Below are 23,875 nucleotides of genomic sequence, written 5' to 3'. Positions count from 1 at the left end.
TAGATAGCTTCATTTCGTTCAAGATACTTGTCATCCTTTTTAGTGATTTTGGCATTCATGGCTTCAATCACATTCCAGCCAGATTAAATGTAGGTCAGTGGAAGCTGAAAACATGTCCATTTGCTTCTGTCTGAATTTAAATTTATTAGAAAAAGACATAAGATAATGACTCCTCCGGTGGCCCACTGGTTAGAGCATCTGCCTCAGATGCAGAAGGTTGTGGTTTGAACCTTGGCCAAGTCATAACAAAGACTTATAAAAATGGTAATAACACCTGCCTCACTTGGCGCTCAGCATTAAGAGGTTAGTGTTAGGACTGGTTGGCCTCATGTCAGGATAATGTGACTACATGTCTGCGGCATGATGCCCCAGTGCTAAACCTCACTATAAACTGCCACACTGCAGAAATCAGTGATAAGACTGAATTTTTTTAAAGCTATGTTAAAAATCTAAATAACACACTCATGCACATCAGATAATAGTACAATCTGACTAAAGCAATATGACTTTAATTGGTAGAAAAGTATTGAAACGTGCTGCTGAGTGTGTGAGATATTCCTGAAAATTTGACTTCTCGTTCTGATGTTAGTTGATCGCATAAACATAAATATCAGTGTCAGTATTGTATGACTAATGAGGAACAAGATGTTAAATGCTTTGATGGGGGCAGGTGTTTACACAATAGAGATATAATTCTGTTTTCCTGTTTGGTTGCAAATAAACATTTACTGTCCATGTATTTAGACATGCTGATTCGAAATATTTGACTGTTAATTTTTCTGAAATGACCCAAGGTTATGTTAAAGACTTATGGAGCAATAACTTAAAAGTATGAAAACATGACCATTGTAGTCAGATCTGAATATCGGCTTTGCCCAGCTTGATCCTGCTATGGATTTTCATATTAGTTTCGTTAGAGTTAGCCAGGGAACCAGATGGACTTTACAGGAGTAATTTAATCTGTGCATGTTTTTCATAAAAATGACTGCTTGATCAATCTGTTGCTTGTGGTTTTAAAAAAACATGTTACATAAAACTCACCAAATAATTTAAATCTCTGTTACATACTGACAATTTAAAAGGAACTTAAAGTATTGCAAATTAAATCCCCAAATAGTCCTAAAGTTCTATCACAAATCTAAAAAGTATAGAGTGTTCTCAGTGAATTTCAGTGGTGTTCTGATTTAATTCCAATCTTTAATGTGCTGATGTGGCAATAGTCTTGATGTATCACAACAATAAGGTCCAAAATACATGTATTGTTTTAGTCCAATCAGTCAGTGAGCACTTGTAATTCCAATAAATCATTTAAATAAATGATTCCTCTCAAATCTAAACACAAAAGTAAATACTTTAGCAGACTGAAATTAAAAGGAATGCATTCTTAGTGTATCCCTATGTGTGCAAAACTGAGAATCAAAAATCTCCGTGTCAAAACTGGGGGTCAGACTGAGTAAAAAGCAAACTATGGTATCAAAACTGGGGGTCAAATACAAAATTAGGGGACTCTGAAACGCAGATGAGGGTAAAGAGAAACAGCATAGTCTTGCTGATCTCAGAGTTATATTCATCTCCATTTGACCTATGTCGTAGCAATCTTTTCTGAAAAACATTCTTAATGGAAAATTACTGAAACTGACTGTACAAAATTTCTTTCTAAGCTGATAGCTGTCTCCATTCTGACCATAATCCAGTCCAATTTAAGTACATGAGTATGTAGCATGTAAACAACTATGCTGGGCTACTGGCAAAAATATTGTGAATTGTTTAATGTCATTCGGATATAGACGAAAAACTAGGACTACCACTTTTATATATGTGTTATTTGTTTTCAAATGGGATTTGACTCAGAGGTCTTGGAAACGCTTAATTACACATATTTGGATGCAAATTTTTTATCTGGGATGCAGAAAACCACTGAGACGGGAGTCCTCCGTACGCATGTAATAGGTGTGCGGCAAAATTCAATGACTTGACAGTCCTGCTTCAGCTACCTGCTTTGTGAGAAAATGTACATGTATTGATCAAATAGCTGTGCATATATTTACAATGACAGAATTCAGTGACTGAATGACCCCTTGATGTACATACATGTTACCATTATAAGAGTACATCAAAAAGAGCATGATGCATTAGCTGGGTGGCAAGTTCAAAGGCTTTGACTGGTGGCCACGTGAGAAAATGTACTGATATTTGCAGTGATTGAATTCAGAGGCAGAAAGACCCAGAGATGTACATGTGGTCATTTATAAAAGTACATCAAATAAACAACTTTAGCTTTAGTTGTTGTGTTGATTTCTGAAGGTAGCAGAATAAACAGTGCACATGACCTCAGAATCAAGACATGTTGAGACTTGTACAAAATGCCATTTGTAAATGTGGATAAGTATTTTGGGGTTAAACGGCAAACGTACAAAGATTGTAACGAGATTCAGAAGAGTGCTAAAGCTGCTAGAATTGATAGTTCGAATGGGACAGTTGCTAAGTGTAAGAAAGTGCCTGATACCTAGCTTAGTATTTGGAATAAGTCCTTACTTGGAATGACAAAATTCAGTCTCACTCTGATGGACAAACAAGAGCCGTGTCTGTGTTATAAAGAAAGTAGAAATTAAACTCAGTGGCAATCAATAGTTCTTCTAATTTTCATAGTTTTTTGGGGAGCACAAGGGGTCATGCTACCAGGCGAAGTGGGTGACTAAGTCGCCTAAAAATATAAACTTCGCCTTTTTCTGTTAGGAAAGTGAAAATGACTTCGCCCTGTGATTATTTAAGAGGTACATTGACTGACCATAGTCTTTTTTTTTTAAATACCTCTCTCCTTAGCCCCTTTTAGTTCTAGTGTTGTAACGAAATGTATTCATCAAGACATCAATAGCTAGGCCTAGTTTTGATATCAATTACGTTGACAAACAAACTCTTGCCCATTCACAAGCATATGTTTTGATAGCTGATTGACCGTTAACCCTTTTCCGAGTAAGGTACCAACTATCAATTTCCTGCATGATATGCTTTGATGATAAAACATACAAACATGTGTTTTAAGATCAGAATCGGTGATCTGGATATATATTAACTGCCTCTTGTACACTATTTCATCATAAAATTAGTTTGAAACTGTAAGTTAACCAGTAGGCCTGATGGGAAGTAATGTCAGACTTCAGAAATCTGGGATGTACTAGTTTATTAGATTGTCTGTTTTCGTAAATCAACGAGCAAATATATTCAGAAAAATATACAAATCATTGAAAATAAAGCCTAAGTATCATTTCATTAAAGATTTAACTTTAAAATGAAAATTAATTAGGTCAGAAACATATGGGACAATGCTATGTTGTGGAATTCATGAGATGCGCTTTAAGGTCTGAGCTGTTTTCTGACTTGACACGTATTTGCAAAAATACGGAAAATAAAGCAAATCAGATACTATTTAACCATTGCTGAAAATTACTACAAGAACATAGACAAATAAATCAACCATGAATTTGCAATCCTGTCAGTGGACTGTTGTAATAAAGCTATATTAAATCAAGTGATTACATTATGAAATCCTCTCCATCTAAAAATAGATGCACTCAACATCTGTGTTGATCCTGTAGGAAAGAAGGGAGTGAAGCTTTTGATGGTGTGACTCCTATTTTTACCAAAATGGGAGTCCTGGACTCCTAGTTTTAAAATCCTAGTGAGACCTCTGTGTCTGATACATGAATTTTATAACATGTGATTTATACTTGAATTCATGGAATTTTCATGACCATGTTCAATATTAACAGATTATGGATTGTATACAAAAATGTGAGTTGTCAATATATAAGCGTATTTCACATTTGGATTTGGAATTGGTACAGTGATGCGTTTAAGTAATAAATCACTTGACTGGTACAGTTTTGGTAAAGTTTTAGAGGTTCTGTCATTCCTTGTGTGCATTACATTTTATTATGGACTTGTCTGCAGCAAGAACAAGAACAGCAAAACAGATTTGCGTAGACATGTACTCTGTAAATTCTTCATTGAATCAGAAAGTGCTTCAGATGTAGGTGAGCCAGCATAATAAAATAATTGAAAATCATTGATGGGAAATGAAAGAAAACGCCACCTAGAGATCTTTTGGAAAGACTACATTAAATCTCACTTACTTTTAAGGAAAAAGGTTGTCATGAAATGCAAACATTCTCTTATTAACAGACAGTTGATGTAGGTTTTTATTATGGTAAATTAATAATCTCCTTAGAATGTTCAGTGCCTCCAATAGAATTGGTTAGAGGACATCATGCCCCCAAAATATTCTGACCTAGCCATAATACTTTCAGTATCATTAAAAAAATGCTTGGACTTAAAAAGCTTTTGCTTAGATTGATGAAGTTCTTTAAGACTTCACTGAAAAACATTGTGTGATGAGATTATTTGCATTAGACGCATATTGCTAACCTATGTTAATGAAAAGTCATTTATTTTCCAGGTTGCTAATGCTGTATATATATATATATATATATATATATATATATATATATATATATATATATATATATATAATATATATATATATATCTTGTGTGGTTTTTACAGCACTTTCTTCACATTATTGACATGGGCAGGTATTGAATCCATGACCCTTGGATTATGAGTCTGATACTTTACCAACTGACCTGTAATGGCTTCCTCTAATGATATTAATGAAGTTATGCAGCAATTTTTCCTTTTCAAGATAGAAAATTTATGATATTTCATAACCTCTGATGAATGCTGTTTCAGAAATAATCTTGTTTGAATTTGATGGCAATGTAATCTTTTATTGTCATGGGATCATTCATGAAAACAAATATGCATGGTAATTTAAACATGTTTTTAATTTGTGTATGGTTGGTATAATGTTATTTAAAAAGGCAATCATTAATGCTTGTTCTTCCAAAGCAAATCATTTAATTAATGCAATTAAACTGAAAGCACACAAAAACGGTCCTTGCTTGAAAATACATCAGCTGATCAGTTGTTTTGCATTTTCCATATAAGTGGATGTAATTGTGTTTACATCTGCAGCAACCTACCTTGAATACCAGATCAAATAAGGGAATTCAGAGAGAATGGTAGACTGTGCTTTAAGTTTCCCCACTATGTTGCTTCATTGAGTTTGCAGGGGTCAAGCTAGACTTGTCGCTTTTGGGAGAAGTGGCAGCAAAGCGAGAACTGCAATATATATATATATATATATATATATATATATATATATATATATATATATATATATATATATATATATATTCTTTTATATGAATTATGTCCTTTACTTTTCAGTATCCATTTAATATTGGTTTTCAGCAATACTTTATTTTCAAGTGGAAAAAGCCATGTTATACATTTACAAGAAAGATATTTTGTGCATGTATAAAAATTATTATATTCATGTCCATTGTATTCCTATTTGAAAGTGAAAGTTTGGATGGAGATACATGCAGGGTATTTTGGTCATATGACTTTAAAAGAGCACAATGTAATTAATTTTAACTAATAGGCGTAATGAGATTCTAGTTTAAAAGAAATGCTTAATAAACTACCACTTGATGTTTTTTTTACTTTCTGAAAGTTATCTATCAAATGGTGGTCAAAAAGTTCTAAATTATTTTGAAATGACCACCTGTAACATGTACATCGAGTTAAGGCACAAGTAACTTCATACCATTTCATTTATCCTAATTTCATTGTTGCTGGTTAAACGCTTACTATTCATACACAACACACTGAAGCATTGATGTTGATATATCTATTCCAACCGAATTAACACAACCAAGAACAGAAAGAGGAATTTCTTAATATAACAAATCACTTTCTGTCTTCATTACAACAGTCAAACAATAGGATTACAAATTTATTGGTTTATTATTTGCCTATGTACTTATAGTAACATCATGCTTTGGTTAAATAGTGTTTACTTCACTGCTTTTTATTGTATTTTCACAAAAATAAATGTCAGAAAACAATCTTGACCTTAGAAAGTTGCAACGCCTTTAGAATTCAAGAACATTCGTATTGTTCAATGTTTCTGACCTACATGATTACATTTTGAAGCTAAATCTTCTATCAAATACTATTTAGACTTTGCTTTCAGTGAATTGTATTTTACTTTATCTATTTGCCAATTTTTTATGAAAACGATAAAGAAAATAATGCAAACATGGCAGTTAAATTCCACATTTTAAAAAAATAAATTAGTGCTCTTCACCAATTACATTTATGAAACACAAATTACTATTTACTTATTGATGTTTAAGTACCAAAATGAAAGTTATGTTTTATCATCAAATAGGCCTAATTTTTGGAAATCGATAGTGACAACATGCCCGGGAAAGGGTTAATGGTCAGTCAGATATTAAAACAAATGCCTGTGCATGTGCAATAGCTTGTTGGTACAGTTAGTTAAACACTACATACCCAGGACAATATATTTTGCTGTTGGCTGTAACACTACACTGTCAGAACTTCCTGGCTACAGAGAAGGAGCATCTCAAAAGTTATAAACTACTGTAACTCATTGAACATCTGAAGGAAATTGCGGGGCAAAGTCCTTTTTCACTTTCCTAACAGAAAAAGGCAAAGTTTACATTTGAAGTTTACATTTTTTTAGATGCCCATTTTGTCTGGTTTTGAAACAAAAAAAGTATATGAATTGATAAGTAAAAGTGTTTGTCAGAATAACTTGCTGAGGAATTATTATGATGATTTTAGATTATGTTGCCTTCTTATTTGGTGTTGCAAAATCTTCCCTTTTGCCTATTGGTAATTAAAAGGGGCATGGATTTACTTTTGTCATTAAATTTACATATTTTGTGGTAAGAAATGTTTACAGAAAGCAAGCATCCTACTGACCTAGATTTCTTGGTCAAACTGATTTGACATAACCACTTGTCAGGTAATCAGTTTATGGCCGACATGAACCTTTAGTTTTCTGTTTAGTCTATGTTTGATTTATTTTATTTAGAATTTCTCAATTCCTGTAAGCTAGAAAATTAGTTTGATCAAAGCAAAATGCTGAAATTTCAGTATTCAGTTACTGCATATATTACATGGGGCAGTTCTCATTTATCAGGCCGTTGGTTTAAAACTCTTTGCAGTTATTGTTTTTTTTTTATAACGTGCATACAGGTAAGATGTTTATCAGTATTGATACATATGAAATTAAATCATGAAATTCCCCAATGAATGATCACTGCCTTGCATGGAATTTTTTTTTTTTAAACATGCAACTGATCTAATCACACTGTTAAATGAGTTGAAAAACATTTTAATGAAGATTTCCAAATATTATCATTTTAAAATAAATATTTTTTGGCAATTTTGGACTGATATAAAAGTACTTTCCTGGACATAAATGATGACCATATTGTATGTAAGTGGATTTGGTTTATTAGTGTGAACATAGTCTATCCCTATCCCAAGGAGACTTTACCCCCCAAGCCTTGACTCTGAAACTGTTAAGATCCCCACCCCATGACCATATATACACTTACTGGATATGAAGAGGTTGACATTGACTCTGGTGACCATCCTTACTACCTTGGGGTAATTTACTCCAGGGTCATAGCTCATAAACTATTGTAATTGCTATCCTATTAACACACACATGCACACACACACACACACATGCACATTGGGCATGAAAAAACAAGTATATGTACCCAGTTGGCATGTGCCTTGGTGTGGTTCATACTCTTAATTACCTATCCAAGAGGTTTGGACTTTGGGGTTAAGTTCAGAATGGGGGAAGTGAGGGTTATGTATATTAATTTATATTTTGTGGTTAACCAGTGTCTATGATTGAGGGTGGAGTGTTGGTTTACCTGACTATTGTCATATTTTGTTTACCAGATTGTTGTCATTATTTTAAGAGTTAAACAAGATGTTTACTAAAATTGAAGTTCAAGACCTGACATTGTTTACAAGTTGGTGAATGATCCACATCCAGAGCACCCTGTTGTGTCATAGGTCAGGTGACAGTCTGTATATAAAGGACTAAGTAAACAGTTATTCATTCCCATTTTAATATCAATCAGTGGAATCGCTTTTTGTTATGTTCGGTTATACTTTGAGATTAATCATTTATTTAAATTATACTTTTTGGCCTAAAACACTACCTTGGGATTATGGAGATTCATTTATAGATATTCCAGATGATATCATTGTGGCACCTAAACTCATTCAAGACAATTGTTACATCAGCACATTCAAGAATATTGGGATTGAAAATATGTTATATTTTTGACCTTGTGATGGAACATTTGGGATTGAATTCACAATAATATGATTTCCTTTTAAATTGTATGTATGTATTCTAGGGATATGAATTGTTTCTTGAATTTTTTACAAACCTTGTTGGTTTTGCATCCTTCTGTTACATAGTTTAAGATCATAGAGCTGCAACCGGGTTCATGTTACAAAAACTCTACATTCCAGTTATCATATTTTAATATGTATTGAAGTTTTTTGTTTTTAATACAGGTTTATCTTATTGGCTTCATAAGGATTAAAGTATGAAAGATGGTTGTAATCCAAGTTTCTTTTCTTTTCCATTGTAGAATCTGTGCCTGTTGCAGATCATGGTTTACTTTTCCCACATTATGAACTGGTGACAGAGGCAGAGGAATATGAAGAGATAAATGAAGAAAAAAGTGAGGAGGAGAAAATGAAAGACTTAAGTGCATTTCTAAAGTCAGATGAAGCAAAAGACATGAATGATCTTCCTTTAAGTGAGCTGGAGAAAATAGCAGTATCAGAAAACGATAAGGTCTTCCTGAAGTTCAAGGAAAGGGTTGCACATGAACCAGATCAGGTATGAGAGAAGAGTTTTGATTAAATAATGGGGATTCTTTGTCAGCATGCATTATTTGATTATGTATAATGTGTATTGACCTGGACGTCCAGTATGGTCACACAGTGGCCATCTTGATAATCTTGTTATTGCTATTTTTTCTAAATAAATGGTTATGTAACATGGGGTTTTTCACTAAAGACATGACATCTAGTTGGTCCTGAATGAAAATGGTACTGATCTGACATCCACAGCAGCCATCTTGAGTATCATGCTGTTGCTGCTTCTGAATGGAAAGTCATATCAACATCCAGTTTTCACTGGAAGACTTCTTACATTATCTGTTGGTTATAAATAACAATTGTGCTGATCTGATAGTATTAAACACCACAATAGCCATCTTGAAATTATTACTGCTACTCCTTGATGGAAAGTCGTATCAATATTGTGTTTTCACCAGATGTTATCTTATGATATCTTGTTGATTCTAAATTAGATGATTAAACTTGATATCCAATTGGACCACCATCTTCCTATTGCTATGTCATATCAATTTGGGTTTTCAACCAAAGACTAATTATTATATCTAGTTGGTCCTGAATGAAAATGGTGCCCATATGACCTCAAAAATGACTGCCACATTGAACATATTAAAAATCTTCCCACTAATTCTCCTGAATGGATGTATTATCAACATGGTGTTTTCACCAACAGTCTTCTAATGGTGTCTAGTTTGTCCTCAGTGAAAATGGTGTACCAGTCTTACTTCTACTTCAGCTGGCACAGTTGCTAATTTGAAAATACTTTCAGAGATACTTTAAAACCTCAACAGTTAAAAAGAAGACCGTGTCTTGAATCGCTCAAATTTTTTTAACGGATATCTCTTGTTTTCTTGATTGTTTTCACTGGTGCAGAAACATTATTTTAACAAAAAGCTCCAAAACCTGTATTGATATTGATGTGCTTTGGAAACCCCGAACCTCCTATCAAGACAGGTTGGGGGTCTTTATTTTTGAATTACAGAAGTGTAGGACAATCCTTATTCTGTATTTTATGGGACAGTCTATTACTTCTCTCGTCAGTGAAAAAAAGTATTGTATCGGTTGTGCACTCCTTTTATAAGATTTTATAAGATTAAAAATATTTTCTCTGCCAGATTATTTCTGCCATTATACACACACACACACACACACACACACACACACACACACAGAGTTAATTTATTGGGGGGGTTATATTGGACTCTGCACATCTGTCCATCCATCACTTTATGTCTAGTTCATATCTTATCAGTATGTTTTGCAAAATACAATAGCTTTGTCAGTTAATTATTCTTGGACATATCTGCAGTTTTAAACTTTTTTGTTTAGTCAGTCATACATTTGTGTCTTGTCTTATATTTATTGGATATCTTCATAAAAGTTAGTATGATTGTGTATCAAGACAAGACACTGTGTCACATACAAAAATGGGCTCCCTCAGTTGAGTACTTTTAGTTATCTCCATATTTTGTGAACTGCTTAAGATATTATCAGGAATGATGGGTATGCATATATATCATTTTTAGATGCTTTGTCGGATAATGATGGTAAGTCTTGGTACACCCTGAATGATTTTCAGAACAAATTGATATGACTTATAAAACTTGAGACACAAAATTAATGCAATTGTTTCATGTACTATGTCTTGGGTCATTATAGAGAGAGAAAAAAAAAACTTTTTTTCTGCAGTTTGGATATATTATCAGTTGTAATGTTCAAGTAAAGATAATGAGTTTCAAGGGATGTTGACTCTATGTTTTCTATGGTTGAACATGCTTATATGATAAAATAATCAGCATGGAATTGGCATGGGGGGGTATAGATTTAAATCCATGTGAGTTACCATGTGCTTGCTAATTTGTATAAGGTGAGTATTGTCAAGATTTTTTTTATTTGTTCCAGAAATAAATAAGAATAAAAAGGCAAACAACTAACTATTATTCATGACTGCTGAAGATTAAAGTAACTTTTATTGGGGAAGTATCATTTTGTATTGATTCTTCACCTCTTGCATTGATATGAGTACTGATATGAAAAAAATATTGACTAATCATTTCACTCCTACTAGGCAGGCATGGTGTACATAAAAGTGGATTGTGTTGGATAGGTACCCTATTTTTAAGGAATTTCCTGACATTGTTTCTTTAAATTCCTGGTAATTCTACCATCTACAGGACCCACAAAGTAGTAAATTCACAGTGTTTCAGTGAAATTTCTCTTACTGAGTGTTCTGTAATTCTTTGCTGTTTTATATGTCTAGTTTTATTCCTGTGAGATATAAAAACATTTACAAGCTTATACTTTTATCTTGGATTAGGTGCTAAGATACCAGTTAGGAGGTGACCCTCTGTGGGTTTCTGGAGAGCATATTCCCAAGGAAGAGGATATACCCAAATGCAGCTGTGGATCGAAAAGAATTTTTGAATTCCAGGTATGGTATGTGCTTTGGCTCAGAGTGTTTTGAGAAATCTGCCTCCAAATATTATATACCATTTTAATTACCTCAGTGAACCTTGGGGCCCTTTTTGCATTGGGATGCTGGAAGCCCTGTGGTAATCACCTTTTTTCGTCTGTCCAAGTTCATTTGTCCACACTTCTTGTTACCAGCTTAACTCAGCAAACCAATACAATGTATACTCAGTATAGGTTGAGTCAGATTGCAAACAACAAATACCCTGATCTGCCATAGCATAATGCACATGCCGATCAGGGTGTATGTTGTTTGTTCTGCCAATTACACCTTACTGAACAGATCTTCTGGTGCTTTATGTGATAGCCGAGCTGGGTCTGTGCAGTTGGTAGTTGGACTCGACTTACAAGTGATATGGTGTACATAACTGGATGGTATTTGGTAGGTTTATTGTCTGTTACCCATAAATTGTCTTTTAAATCTTTCATCTTTTCAGGAATGATTGTGAGAGAGTTTCTTACTCATTTGTTTCATCAGTAGTATATTCCTTGTAAACAGAATAGCATCAGAACAATTCAGCATATTCTGATATTGTTGTGTATATACATTGTTTCAAGACCTACAATATTTTGGTATGTACGCTGAAGGGTAATGCACACCCCGATTTTCAAGCAAATGCTTTAGTTTTATCAGCTTAGTCTCAGAAGAGTTATAACCCATGATTCCTTGTTTCTTTGGTTTGCACAACATTGTAGCCAAATTTGGTACGTGGCTTTGGATTAAGGACACCGAGTTTGGTTTTGAGTCTTCCACAGCATCATTTACAGGAGTTATTTCCCTTGATTGCCATCCTCCTGAGTTTACTAAGCATCGTTGCATTTTAACCAAATTTGGCATTTTTTTTATTCATAAGATCATGAATGTCTTTAGTTTAAAGTATTCCAAATTATCATAATTATAGCATTCTATGGTTTCTGATGGCTTGTCCTCATTAACTTTTCTTTCTGCGGCAAACCTTTCCAACGGAACATTGCATTTCAGCTGAGGTTATTATGAGCTTTACATTGATGAGTCATTGAAGGAGTTGGATTTCAAACATATCACATCAACATTTGGAGGAATTATAGCCCTTGAATGCTCATATTCTTGAAAATTTTGGTTTCCAACTGAAGTTTTTGTGTTTGAAGCCATGCTTAGCAAATTTTAGATGGTTGTATCCTTTGTGATGCTTCCGTTGTTACAAACACCAGTTCTTTGACTTTTCAGAGTCGGTCATAATTGACTAGATGGTTGTATCCTTTGTGATGCTGCTGTTTTTACAAACACCAGTTCTTTGACTTTTTGGAGTTGGTCATAATTGACACACCCAAATATATAAATCTAGCCACCCAACTGAAGTTGGTGCTACCATCCAAGGTGTAGAGAGGTGCATTTCTGATGTGAAATCATAGATGACATATAACAAGCTGCAGATGAATGATGATAAAACTGAGGCCATTCTGATCACAACACAAAGACTTTCTCATTCACATCCTTTACCTCAAACAATAAATATCAGCAACACCAACATTAAGTTCACACAGTCAGTACAAAACCTAGGTGTTACTCTGGACAGTACTCTCACATTACAACAACATGTCATGAAAATATGCAAGGCTGCATATCTTGAGCTGAGATGCATCAGCCCCAGTCACAAATATCTTTCAGTTGATGCCACTGAAACACCTGTGTGTTCTTTAGTACTTTCAAGACTGGACTATTGCAATTCGATTCTGTCTGGTTCATCTCAGTATCTACTTCAGAAACTTCAAAAAGTTCAAAATACAGCTGCTCGGATCATACTTAGAATACCATGAACAGAGCACACCTCCCCACTGCTCTGTACCCTACACTGGCTATCCATTCAATCCAGAATCAAACACAAAATTTGTTCTCTGTGCTATGTTTCACTGACGGATTCCAGTCCAACATACCTATCTGACCTCACCAGCAAGATACTTACGCTCCTCTAATGACAATTGTATACTCATTATTCCCACTACAGAAATGAAGTCCTATGTACGTTCTTTTGCATACCAGGGCCCAGCAACGTGGAATGAATTGCCCACTGAACTTAGACACAAAGACACAGTGATCCCATTCAAGAGTGCTCTTAAAACTCATTATTTCGACTGCAAGAACAAACTTAAAGACCTAATGTTTCCTACCTTAAATATTTTCAGCATGTTTTTTGTTTTCTAATTTCACGGTGTTGTTTTTTGTGTGTAATAATATCATTATATATGTTTTTATGTTATAGGCGTTGTCTAATGTTGTAAAGTGCTTAGAGCTTCTAAAGATTAGGTGCTATACAAAGTCCTCATTATTATTATTATTTTTATTACAATTGTAGACCATGATCTGCTACTGCATATTATAACATTTTCATGCATGCTGTTGTAGTTAGGTATTAGTACTTAGATTCTAAAAGATTGTATCTATTCCTGATTCAGGTGATGCCCCAGCTGTTGATTCATCTTAACGTGGATTCCCTTGGAGACAGCATAGACTGGGGAACTCTTTGTGTATTTACCTGTGCAGATAGCTGTGACATAGGGAACAACTATCATGAAGAATTTGTGTACAAGCAGGACTTTTCTGACAATAATCAGTGACATTATTTTCAGTTTGCTTCTGGTAAAAATATAAACACTGATGAGGGTATCAGTATGCATCTATAACTATTATAAGGAGCCCAAATGGAGATTGGCTGTATAGTGAACTAGCTGGATTATCATTTTTTTACACCAAAATTCTGTGTTCATAATATTGGTGTTCATCTATTTGAAGTATAGATCATCGTATTGTATTACTGATGATATGAAGTAAAAGAGATCCAAGCAAAATATTGTTTAGAGTCTTCTTTGAAGACACCAGATAATTTTATATGTGATCAGTTACATTTAAATCTATAAAAATGTTGACATTTTAAAAGATGACCTATCCACGTCATGAATATCATTTTTGTTGTAATTAATTTAAGTATCAAAGAAAATGGAACTTATATTTTTAGAACCACCAAAAATGACACAGGATGAATGCATAGTGAATAGCTAAGGGCTGTTCCGGTAAAACATTTTACCCCCCAGAGACAGCACTTCAAAAAAACTTCTATAGGAGGTTGTGTTTCAAACTATTTTGATTCTGACAGTGGAAGGTTGGTTAGGAAAATCACTTCTGTTGTGGGTGTTTAACAAAATGAGAAATTGCTGCTATGGTTGTCAGAAGAAGAATAAAACTGAATATATATTTAAAAGCACATCTGACCCCCTCCTAGTGGTCTAACTGAATAAAACATTGGGTCGGAAAATGATGCCAGTGCACGTGAGTTCACGTATTTGTATGAACTCCTTTACATCAACGTTGTGGATATAAAATGTGCTTTGCACAGTATGCAGTTTTTATTAAGCTTTTAACTTTAAAAGTGCATTTCGCAACATAATTCTCGCTGCCAGTAGCGGTCTTGCAACGTTTGCTGTGACATCAGATAACTGGATACTTCAGTTCAACATGAATGGCTGTTAAACTAAATTTGATTAGTTCATTGGCCCTGGAACAAGCATTTTGTGGTAGTTCTAAACTTATTTTCATCATGGAAGTTTTATAAATGCATGATTCAAGTAAGGGCCACACAGCAAACCAAAATGGCTGAATCACAACAGGGTTTGTCTTCAGACGACGTTTTCAGTCGGCAAATACTGGCTGGTGATAGATATGATGACAATGAATTTATTGTATATTGGTCTGTTGGACATTGGGAAAATGTCACTGGAAATACCAGTGAGTGATTTTGAGCCCAAAGTTGATGTTGAGTGCGAGTCCGATGTACGTGTTGGATGGACAATAGTCCAGTTATATTAATTCAAGATAACCATGTCTGAACAAGTGAGAATCCTCCGTACGCATATAATAGGTGGGCAGCAAAATTCAAAGACTTGCCAGTCCTGCTTCAGCCACCTGCTTAGTGAGAAAATGTGTTGATCAATTAGCTGTGCTGATATTTACACTGACAGAATTTAGTGGCTGAAAGCCCTCCTCCCCCGTACATGTTGCCATTATAAGAGTACATCAAAAGAATATGCTGCAATACCTGGGCGGCAGGATCAAAGGCTTTGAATGGCAGCTGGGTGGGAAAATCTTCTGATATTTACAGTGCTTGAATTCAGAGGCAGAAAGACCCAGAGATGTATATGTGGTCAGTTTATAACAGTACATCAAATAAACAACTTGAGCTTTCATTGTTGTGTTCATTTCTGAGTGTAGCAGAATAAGAAGTGCATGTGACCTTGGAATCTTTACATGTTGAGACTTGGACTTGAATGAGTACTTTGGGGTTCAACGGCAAAACTGAAGAAGATTATAACAAGATTCAGGAGAGTGCTAAAGGTGCTAGAACTGATAGTTTGGATGGGACAGTAGCCAAGTGTAAGAAAGTGTGTGATGCCTAGCTTAGTGCTTTGAATAAGACCTTCCTTGGCTTGACAAAATTCAGACTCACTCTGATGGACAAACAAGAGCTATGTCAGTGTGATAAAGAATGTAGAAATTAAACTCGATGGCAACCAGTAGTTCTTATAATTTGCATAGTTTTCTGGGAGGAGACTGCAACTTTTGCTGGTGGGACTCCTATTTTTACCAAAATGGGAGTCTTGAACTTCTAGTTTTTAAAATCCTAGCGAGACCTCTGGAAAACTTTTCTTTTTGGAACAGAGATATCCAAGAGAGAATATCCATGGGGCCATACATGTGAGATATTGAAAATTGCACAACCATAAAGAACAGTAACTTGTTCAAGCTGGTTATGCATATGTGTTTCAGACAGCAGACAATGAAAGGAGTTCTCAGCACAGAATAATATTCATACACAAAGGAGGAGGATCATATTGAATTCAGAAACAATAAACACACATAAATTTTAGAACCTGTTCATTGACTATGAATTAAGTAGATAATCGGAGTCCAACTGAATTGTTAGAAAAGTTGTAATTCTTTTGACAGCATCGTAATTAGCTGTCAAATATGGAGTAAGCCTATGGTCTTTCTGCCATCACAACCACGTGACCATGTCCAATGACATCACAGTAATAATCGCTATACAACTAGAGATGACATCTCTTTGAGTATTTCGATTTCAGTGGAGCCTTAGCAGAGTGGAACAGTAAGAAAGAGTGACAGATATTTAAGTGTTAGGGAGATATTTAACAATGGCTATTCCTCCCGCCACCACTCCCTCATTGGAGATCACACACACACAAAACTTAGAGTAAAGCCTGAAATCCTGGCAGAATCCCTGCAGGGGAGATAACTTGACTATTTTATTTGATTTTATTGGTCTCTGGTTATCCCATGGTATTTCTGTAACGTGAACATTATGTTACAGTGTGTCCAGTCAGCATGGTTGAAAAAGGATTACAACCATTGAGAGTTGTTGGACGACTCACTACTGATATGAAAGAATGAGAACCATACTATAAATCAGTAAAGATAAAATAGAGTATATATGGGTTTGACTGTCCCTGATTGGTTGATAATGAAAGTAAGATTTAGTAAAAAGTATCTTTGATAGCTTGTCCTACTTGTAACAGAAAAAAGTGAGGGACATTGTTTTAGTAACATAATTTCCATCCCTTTACAGGCCCAAGTTTGGAAGACTTGTTACTGAAATCAGCAGCTGACACTTTGGTGCAATACTGAAAGCACACATTTCAAATTTGTGTAGGTCCAGAAAATGGTGCAGCTGTTAAGGTTTTCTTTTCACAAAAGCTGTTGTTATAGATGTGTCTATACTGATACAAATTTGATCATGAGCACTCAAAATTTTAAGTTATTGAATTTTAATATCATGGTGTTTGCACAGGTTTACAGTGGGAACTGAATTAGTACAGTGAGTCCTGAATTATTGAGTTTTGTGCAGAAACGTGGAATCCAAGCAGAATACATCCAGAAATGTAGAGGTTTTCAATTTTGGATTTACTCTCCCCATTGCATTTCACATTGATATGCATATTCACAGACAATTAGTATAGTAGTAGGAAAAGTAAGTGACAAATTTAGATACATATCATAAACAAGACAAACAGTATGTGGGGGAACAAGATCATAAGAACAGGCTGGAATGAAGAAGTATAATAAAAACAATGAGTAGAAGTGTGCCTCTTTTTTTAGGTGTGCAACATTATTTTCTCAGCTTCAGTAAGAAATTGTCTCAAAGGGAAGACAATAAAGGGTGTACAGTTCACTAAACCAGTGTGAATTTAGCTCCTTAAAAGATGTATCAAATAAATTTTAACCTTCTGGTTATATCTGTTCTGGTCTGTTTCATTCCATTCTGGTGATTATGTCCACCGAATCAGTATGGTTGGAAAAATGTTTAGCAAATTTGGCAGATTACGATTACCGGTATACACTGTACTTCTGCCTGAGAGATGTGAATAATTTTATTTATTGGTTTGTTGATTCTGGTTTTTACTCAATTCAAATGTATCATTGAAAAACATTGATGCATTCTCATACTTTGTTACAAATATTTATTGCAGATGCATATCTCCAGGTATCAGTGAATATAGCTTGAATAAGTTATAACATTTTTGGTTCGAACAATGGACATCGTTAGAGAAACTTGAAGTCAGCTAAAATTTACTTTTTGGCAGTGTTTGATGCAGGATTGTTCACAACTTCTCTATCTCATATGCTGACCATGAAAAATCCATTTGTACCAACTGATAATGACTTTTTGGTAACTGTCAGAAAGGCATAATTGACGATATTCAAAGATCTACAAAAATTACTTGAGTCAAAATTTATAAACTCATACAGCTGTGGCAAAAATGATGGACTAGTACCTTTGCTGCTGTTGCCACAGTGGATTAGTTGGTTGATTTATTTTATTTTTTTTTAAAACTATATTAGGTGGAGGAAGAACCCCGAAAGACCACCAACCCAAATTGCTTGATTTGTGACAAAATCTCCGAGATGTGCAAGTGATGTAAAAGCAAGCACCTTAGTGCACATGGGCACATGGAGCCTCTGTTGATTTGATGTTTATCTCCAACAGCTGAAGTCATTTAGACATGAGATCTCGGGTTTCGGTAGATCTTTATGGCCTTTACACCATTTTCAGATGAAGACTATATATGGCAGCCAGTTTTACTGCTGAAGAAAATCCAAGTACTTTTGAGATGCCAAACACCACTTATGTAGAACCACTGACCTTCCACAAGTAACTGACAACATTCTCATTTACACATTGGAGGCAAGTAATCACATGACAAGCATCTTGTACCACTCGGCAATGAAAGCTCCTCAAGCCATAGGTACAAGTCTCGTATGAAAGAATAGAAGTGGGAGACAGAACCTGTGACAACTGGATTGAAAGTGCAGAATGTTACTGCTAGGCAATCAGTGATGCTGATGATGCTGTTGACAATACAGTTAACTGATATGACATTGATTTTATGAGTACTCAGTTAAAAATGATTCCTTGACTTTCATCCATTTTAAAAATCTAATTAATGATATAAAAATGTTTGACTTCCTATATTTCTTTTTTATTTATAAAAACTTTATATTAATCTTGCAACAAGCATAAAAATAAGACATTGGTAACTGAAATATATGTTCTACAAGAAATGATATAGTGTAAAAGCAGGCAGAAATAATGCAACATCACTTCCACAGGCATTAATGGTTTTTTTTCTGACAAATCATGTATTATAAGTTTACCAAAACATTTATTGAAAAAAATAATAACAAGGAATCATAGCATCTGACCACACCTTTAAAGCCATACAACATTTAACTATTATTCTAATCAAAAGCAGCATGCCTGAGAACAAAGAAAAATAGAAAAAAATACTGATCACTTTAGTAAACACACAGTTTAGTAAGGATTCAAATTTTGATGTCTGTATTAGAATAGAAATCCCTGTTATAAAATCTGTATTCATGGACGTTAAATTAGTAGGTATTAAGGGACTGATCAATGACATCTACAAATAATAAGCCACCATGAAAATTTGTGATTTCACAGTATCAGAGACATACATGGCTGACAGAAAAACAAACAAAAGGACAAAAGATTGATTATAATGAATGAATACAAATAAAAAATACGCAGTAGATTATATGGTCTATAACAATTCAGTAGATTACCTCCTGCCAGCTGTCATTTAAATTGTTTCTGTCCCCAACCCAATATTAAAATCGCTTCTATTGCCCACAAACCCATAGCCAGTAATTATGTTAAATAATATACTTCTTTAGGGGACAGTGTTTTTCAATTAAAACATATCTGATGGTGGATCATAATGTTTTAAAATTGCTTCTGTTGTGGGTTGGTTGAATCTGAAAGTGCCTTCCCCCCGTGGTATATGTTTTACTGGAACAACCCTAACCATGTAATTTCCCATAATTTAATTTCTGTTGGTTTGAATTTTGTTCTAGATTTTATGATCTTGTATTTCAGTACATTGTAGGCATTTTTCTCAAATATTTTTGTTCTTCGATTTTTAGTTCACCTTATGTAGTAGAGGTAAGTTATTGTACTACCTCAGTTGTCAGCATCAGTATTGGCATATGGATACACAGAGATAAATGGAAATATTTTTGTGCAACCTAACAGGATGTCAACCATTCTTTATTCCTAGGTCCTTGATATCAGTTGGGAGTGGGTTTCATATCATCTGCTCCTGTGGGGAGTCCGAGTGGCCCAACTTTGTATATACATATAGCTGTACATTCTTGTTTGAAATTTTGCATTTAGTTCAGTTTTTATTACTGTATAAATACTGTTATATGTGGAATCATGAAACTTGCTGAGGGATGTATCTTTGTATAACCTCATCACAAAAGTAGGTCAATGATCTATATTCTTTGCATCACTGGTTTTAAATTTTTTGGTTTATTTTTCAAACTGTTCATACTAGATAATTATATACATCTCTGTTAGTACTAACCCATATCTTAAAGAAAGGTCAATGTTACCCGTATTTCACATTTTTACTGGCTTAGGTTAAGTTTTTGCATTTAGTTTTTTGCACCATTTATAATACCCTTTGCTTTTATACCTTGAGTCATAAAAGTTGGTGAGGGGATATATCTTGGTGAGTATTACACCCTGGTCAAAGTGACCTGTATTTCTTGATTCACTGACCTAAGTTCAATTTATTTCTTAACCTCTGATCATATTAGAATCATTCCACTAGATGATTGTATGCATTTCTATTATTACCACACCCTTAGGGGCCATCCATTTAGTATGTACGCAAAAATCTGGCAAAGCTTGATCCTTCCCCCCTGTACACATGTATATTTTTTTAGATCCCCCACCTGCATACGTATGCTTGATACACCCCCCAGTTCTGTAGAATGGCCTATATTTAATCCATGCAGAAACTATAAAAGATCAATAATATTAATGTGTTTACTAAAACAGTCTACCAATGTTGAATGTATGGCTGCATAAAAGAAATAGGCTGCATTACTTTAAACAGTTTGCCTATGTGTCCGCTAAAATTCAAACTCTGACTGAACCCAGTCGAACAGGTTATGTATTAGACAGATTATTATCGAGTTTCACCCCCTCCTCCATATCATATGCGTATGTACATTATCAGTAGACCCCCCCCCCCATGCAAGTGTATGCATTTGGGTTATCCCCTCCCCCTCCATGCATACATACTAAATGGACGGTCCCTTACTGTAAAAGAATGTCACTGTGACTTGCATTTCATCTTTTACTGGCTATGTTGAGTTTTCACATTTAGTACGTTGGTGTTTTCATTATCCATTTTGCCAAAAGAATATCACTGTAATTGGAACTGGAGACTAGTGAAATTGCAGTATAATCATTGTCATGAAACATTACAAACACATTCATTCCATCATCCACTTGGTCCTGAATGGAAATGGGGCCACCCAGACATTCAGTATGGCAGACACAGCAGCCATCTTGAAAATTTTGTTACTGCTACTTGTTTTTGAATGGATGATCACTGTAAGTCTTCTTCTGATGCTCCAAATGAAAATGGTGCAGTTCTGATGTTCAATATGGCCACTACAGTGACCATCTTGAAAATATTTTTATCCAAATTCCTTCTGAATGGAAAGTCATAATTGACATGGGGATTTTACTAGAAGATTTTGATGTCTAATTAGTCTTAAATGTAAATGGTGCTGATCTGCTATCTGATATAGCAACTATGGTGGCCGTCTTGAAAATCTTGTTAATGTCACTCATTCTGATTGAAAAGGAATGATTTTCACAATATGGGCATATAGCTCTATTGCATCTTTATGTATGGTGTTAACTGGAAATTTCTTCTATCAGAATATTGTATTTCTTCTCTTTTTCTTGTGTAAATGGCATAGAATATGAATACTGCAACATGGTTCATGAGGGTAAAAAAAAAAAAAATTGTAGACTGGGTGGTGGATGCATTGCCATATCGTATATTTATTAATCATAATGGCCAGTTGAACTTAAAAAGGATGAGACAATATTAACATGTCTTAGAACATGGTTTTCTACATAGACTTCAGCTGATATTCCATTCCATACATGTCACCGAGTATGGAAAAATCTCACAGAACATTGGGGCCATCTCTTTGTCTTGATTGTTTAGTTGGGTTTCTCACAGAATTCTGGGTAATTACAATGTCTGTCTCTGAGTTTGAGTTCTCACAGAAAGGTAGATTTTGTTTGATTTTTTTCCCCCGTTTCTAAATATGTGGACACTGATGTCAAATTGAACTGGTTATGTGTCAAGTAATTGTCAGGACCAAACATTCCATACCTTGCAAGTATTTTCATAACTATTTGCATAATGCACAGGTAACCTGCAAATAAATGCAACCAAGTCATGTCAGTCATTGTCATGCACATGTTGCCAACTTTATTAATTCTGGTGAACTGCATTTTAATGACATTTTCATATGAATGTAGTGTAGTCTTGTACGTTATCTCCCTTGAACTGTTGTATCACAAATGTCAGAAGCATCTTTGTTAGCCAGATTTCAGATATGTTAACCTAACTATAACTTGGCAGATTGTTCATATATTTATGTGTTTCAGGCCTGTGAATTTCATTGGATATACTATATACTTCTTGCAAGTCAACATTTTTTTACTGAAAATTTTATTTAGGCAGAGTAGGGGTCTTGTAAGTGTGACACACAAAGAAATTTGTTAAATATAGGGGTAATGTTGGAAACTCTAGATGTTTACAGTACACAAAAAACTCTCAATTCAAATATTTGTTTTCATGCCCTTATTCCCATTCAGAAAAGCATGTATGCTATGCACTGTGTTTATTCATTTCTTGACAGTATTCATTGCACAATACTTATATCTACAGTTATTTCGATTTTAATAATTTGAAAATAGTATGGGTAAATTAAATACTACCCTCTACAATGTTATTTACTGTTGATGTATATTTGCAAGTATATTGCTTCCATTTACATGCAAGCCTTTACAACTGTATAAACACTGTTTTGTGCAATAAAAGTTTTGATTTGTGTTTTTCTTTTCCATAAGTTAGATTTAATCACCAAGTGATATTTTCAAAGTGGCCCAATAAGCCCTTACAGTTAGCATTTGCTTTGTTTTCAAGTTGACAAGTCTATTGATTGAGCTGTGAATTTAATACATATACTTGTTCAATACCAAGAAGAGCTCTACAGCTTCCTGTACATGTTTGACCTTAATTCCATAGCTTGCAAAGGCAGCATTCTCTTAGCTTTCCCACATGACAACACTTTGATCGAGTCACAAGTTTGATACTTGTTCTGTGCTATGTTACAGAGGGTAGTTATTTTACCCCACCCCATGATCTTGCATCACAAGTGATGTGTTCATTTGCAGCCTTTGATAGATTTCATAAACTGTACGATTCAAGTGTTACTTACAGAGCCCAAGTTCAGTCTCTACATAAACATCAGCATATGACATTGAAGCTAAGGAAACAGAGATGATATTTGCAACGCCCAAACAATAATTTACAATGAATAGATAACAATGAAGGTTTTTCAGAACTTTATCAAACATTGAGGTAGAATTCATGGACTTTGTACCAGATGATAAAAATGTGGACTTAACTTTCAATGTTTATTTGTTAAGATGTGTGGAATTAATATATTATGGCATATTGTGAATTGGATCATTCTGAACTATTTTTATGCCAGGACGTGACCATCTTTGCTAGTCAGGGTTCTGATAACCCTATCTACACCTTGGCGGATCAGAAAGCTGTATTGTTGCTTTGTTCTAGCAACATCTAGTGGATGTATTGCCTCCCTTGGTATGAAATGTCAACTAACCAATAGCTTTGTGCATTGAACATCAGCCGAGGGAAGCCATTACAGGTGTATTTGAGAGAAAGGCTGTATTTGTGCAAACACTGACGGGCAGTGGAAAACTATCAGTTCGTTCAAGTTGTGTGCTTCCCATGATAATTATGTAGAAACAGTGTTCAAATATGAACAACTTAAATTGTGATTGGATGCAGTGGTTGCACTTGGGGCATGAAAAACACACAACTTTTGGAGTCAAAAAGGTCAGAGGGCAAGGTCACTCTGACTTAAAGAAAG

At 34.6% G+C, this 23,875-nt stretch overlaps 1 protein-coding gene across 1 annotated transcript in view; it reads left to right on the top strand.

The window, feature by feature from the left end:
* LOC149807189 (uS5 assembly chaperone PDCD2-like) overlaps positions 1-22,793 on the top strand; it is a 32,942-nt gene extending 10,149 nt beyond the window's left edge. The window contains exons 2-4 of the mRNA XM_089963356.1: positions 8,565-8,818; positions 11,156-11,269; positions 13,741-22,793. Of these exons, the coding sequence (XP_089819482.1) occupies positions 8,565-8,818; positions 11,156-11,269; positions 13,741-13,902 (530 nt within the window). The 3' untranslated portion in view covers positions 13,903-22,793. The remainder of the gene's footprint in view (positions 1-8,564; positions 8,819-11,155; positions 11,270-13,740) is intronic.
* The last annotated feature ends 1,082 nt before the right edge of the window (positions 22,794-23,875 follow it).

The sequence above is a fragment of the Sinohyriopsis cumingii genome, chromosome 1, assembly GCF_028554795.1.
Source record: "Sinohyriopsis cumingii isolate HCF-2022 chromosome 1, ASM2855479v2, whole genome shotgun sequence".
Lineage (NCBI taxonomy): Eukaryota > Metazoa > Mollusca > Bivalvia > Unionida > Unionidae > Sinohyriopsis > Sinohyriopsis cumingii.
The sequence above is the reverse complement of the archived record's forward strand: the minus strand, read 5'-3'. Positions and strand labels throughout refer to the sequence as shown.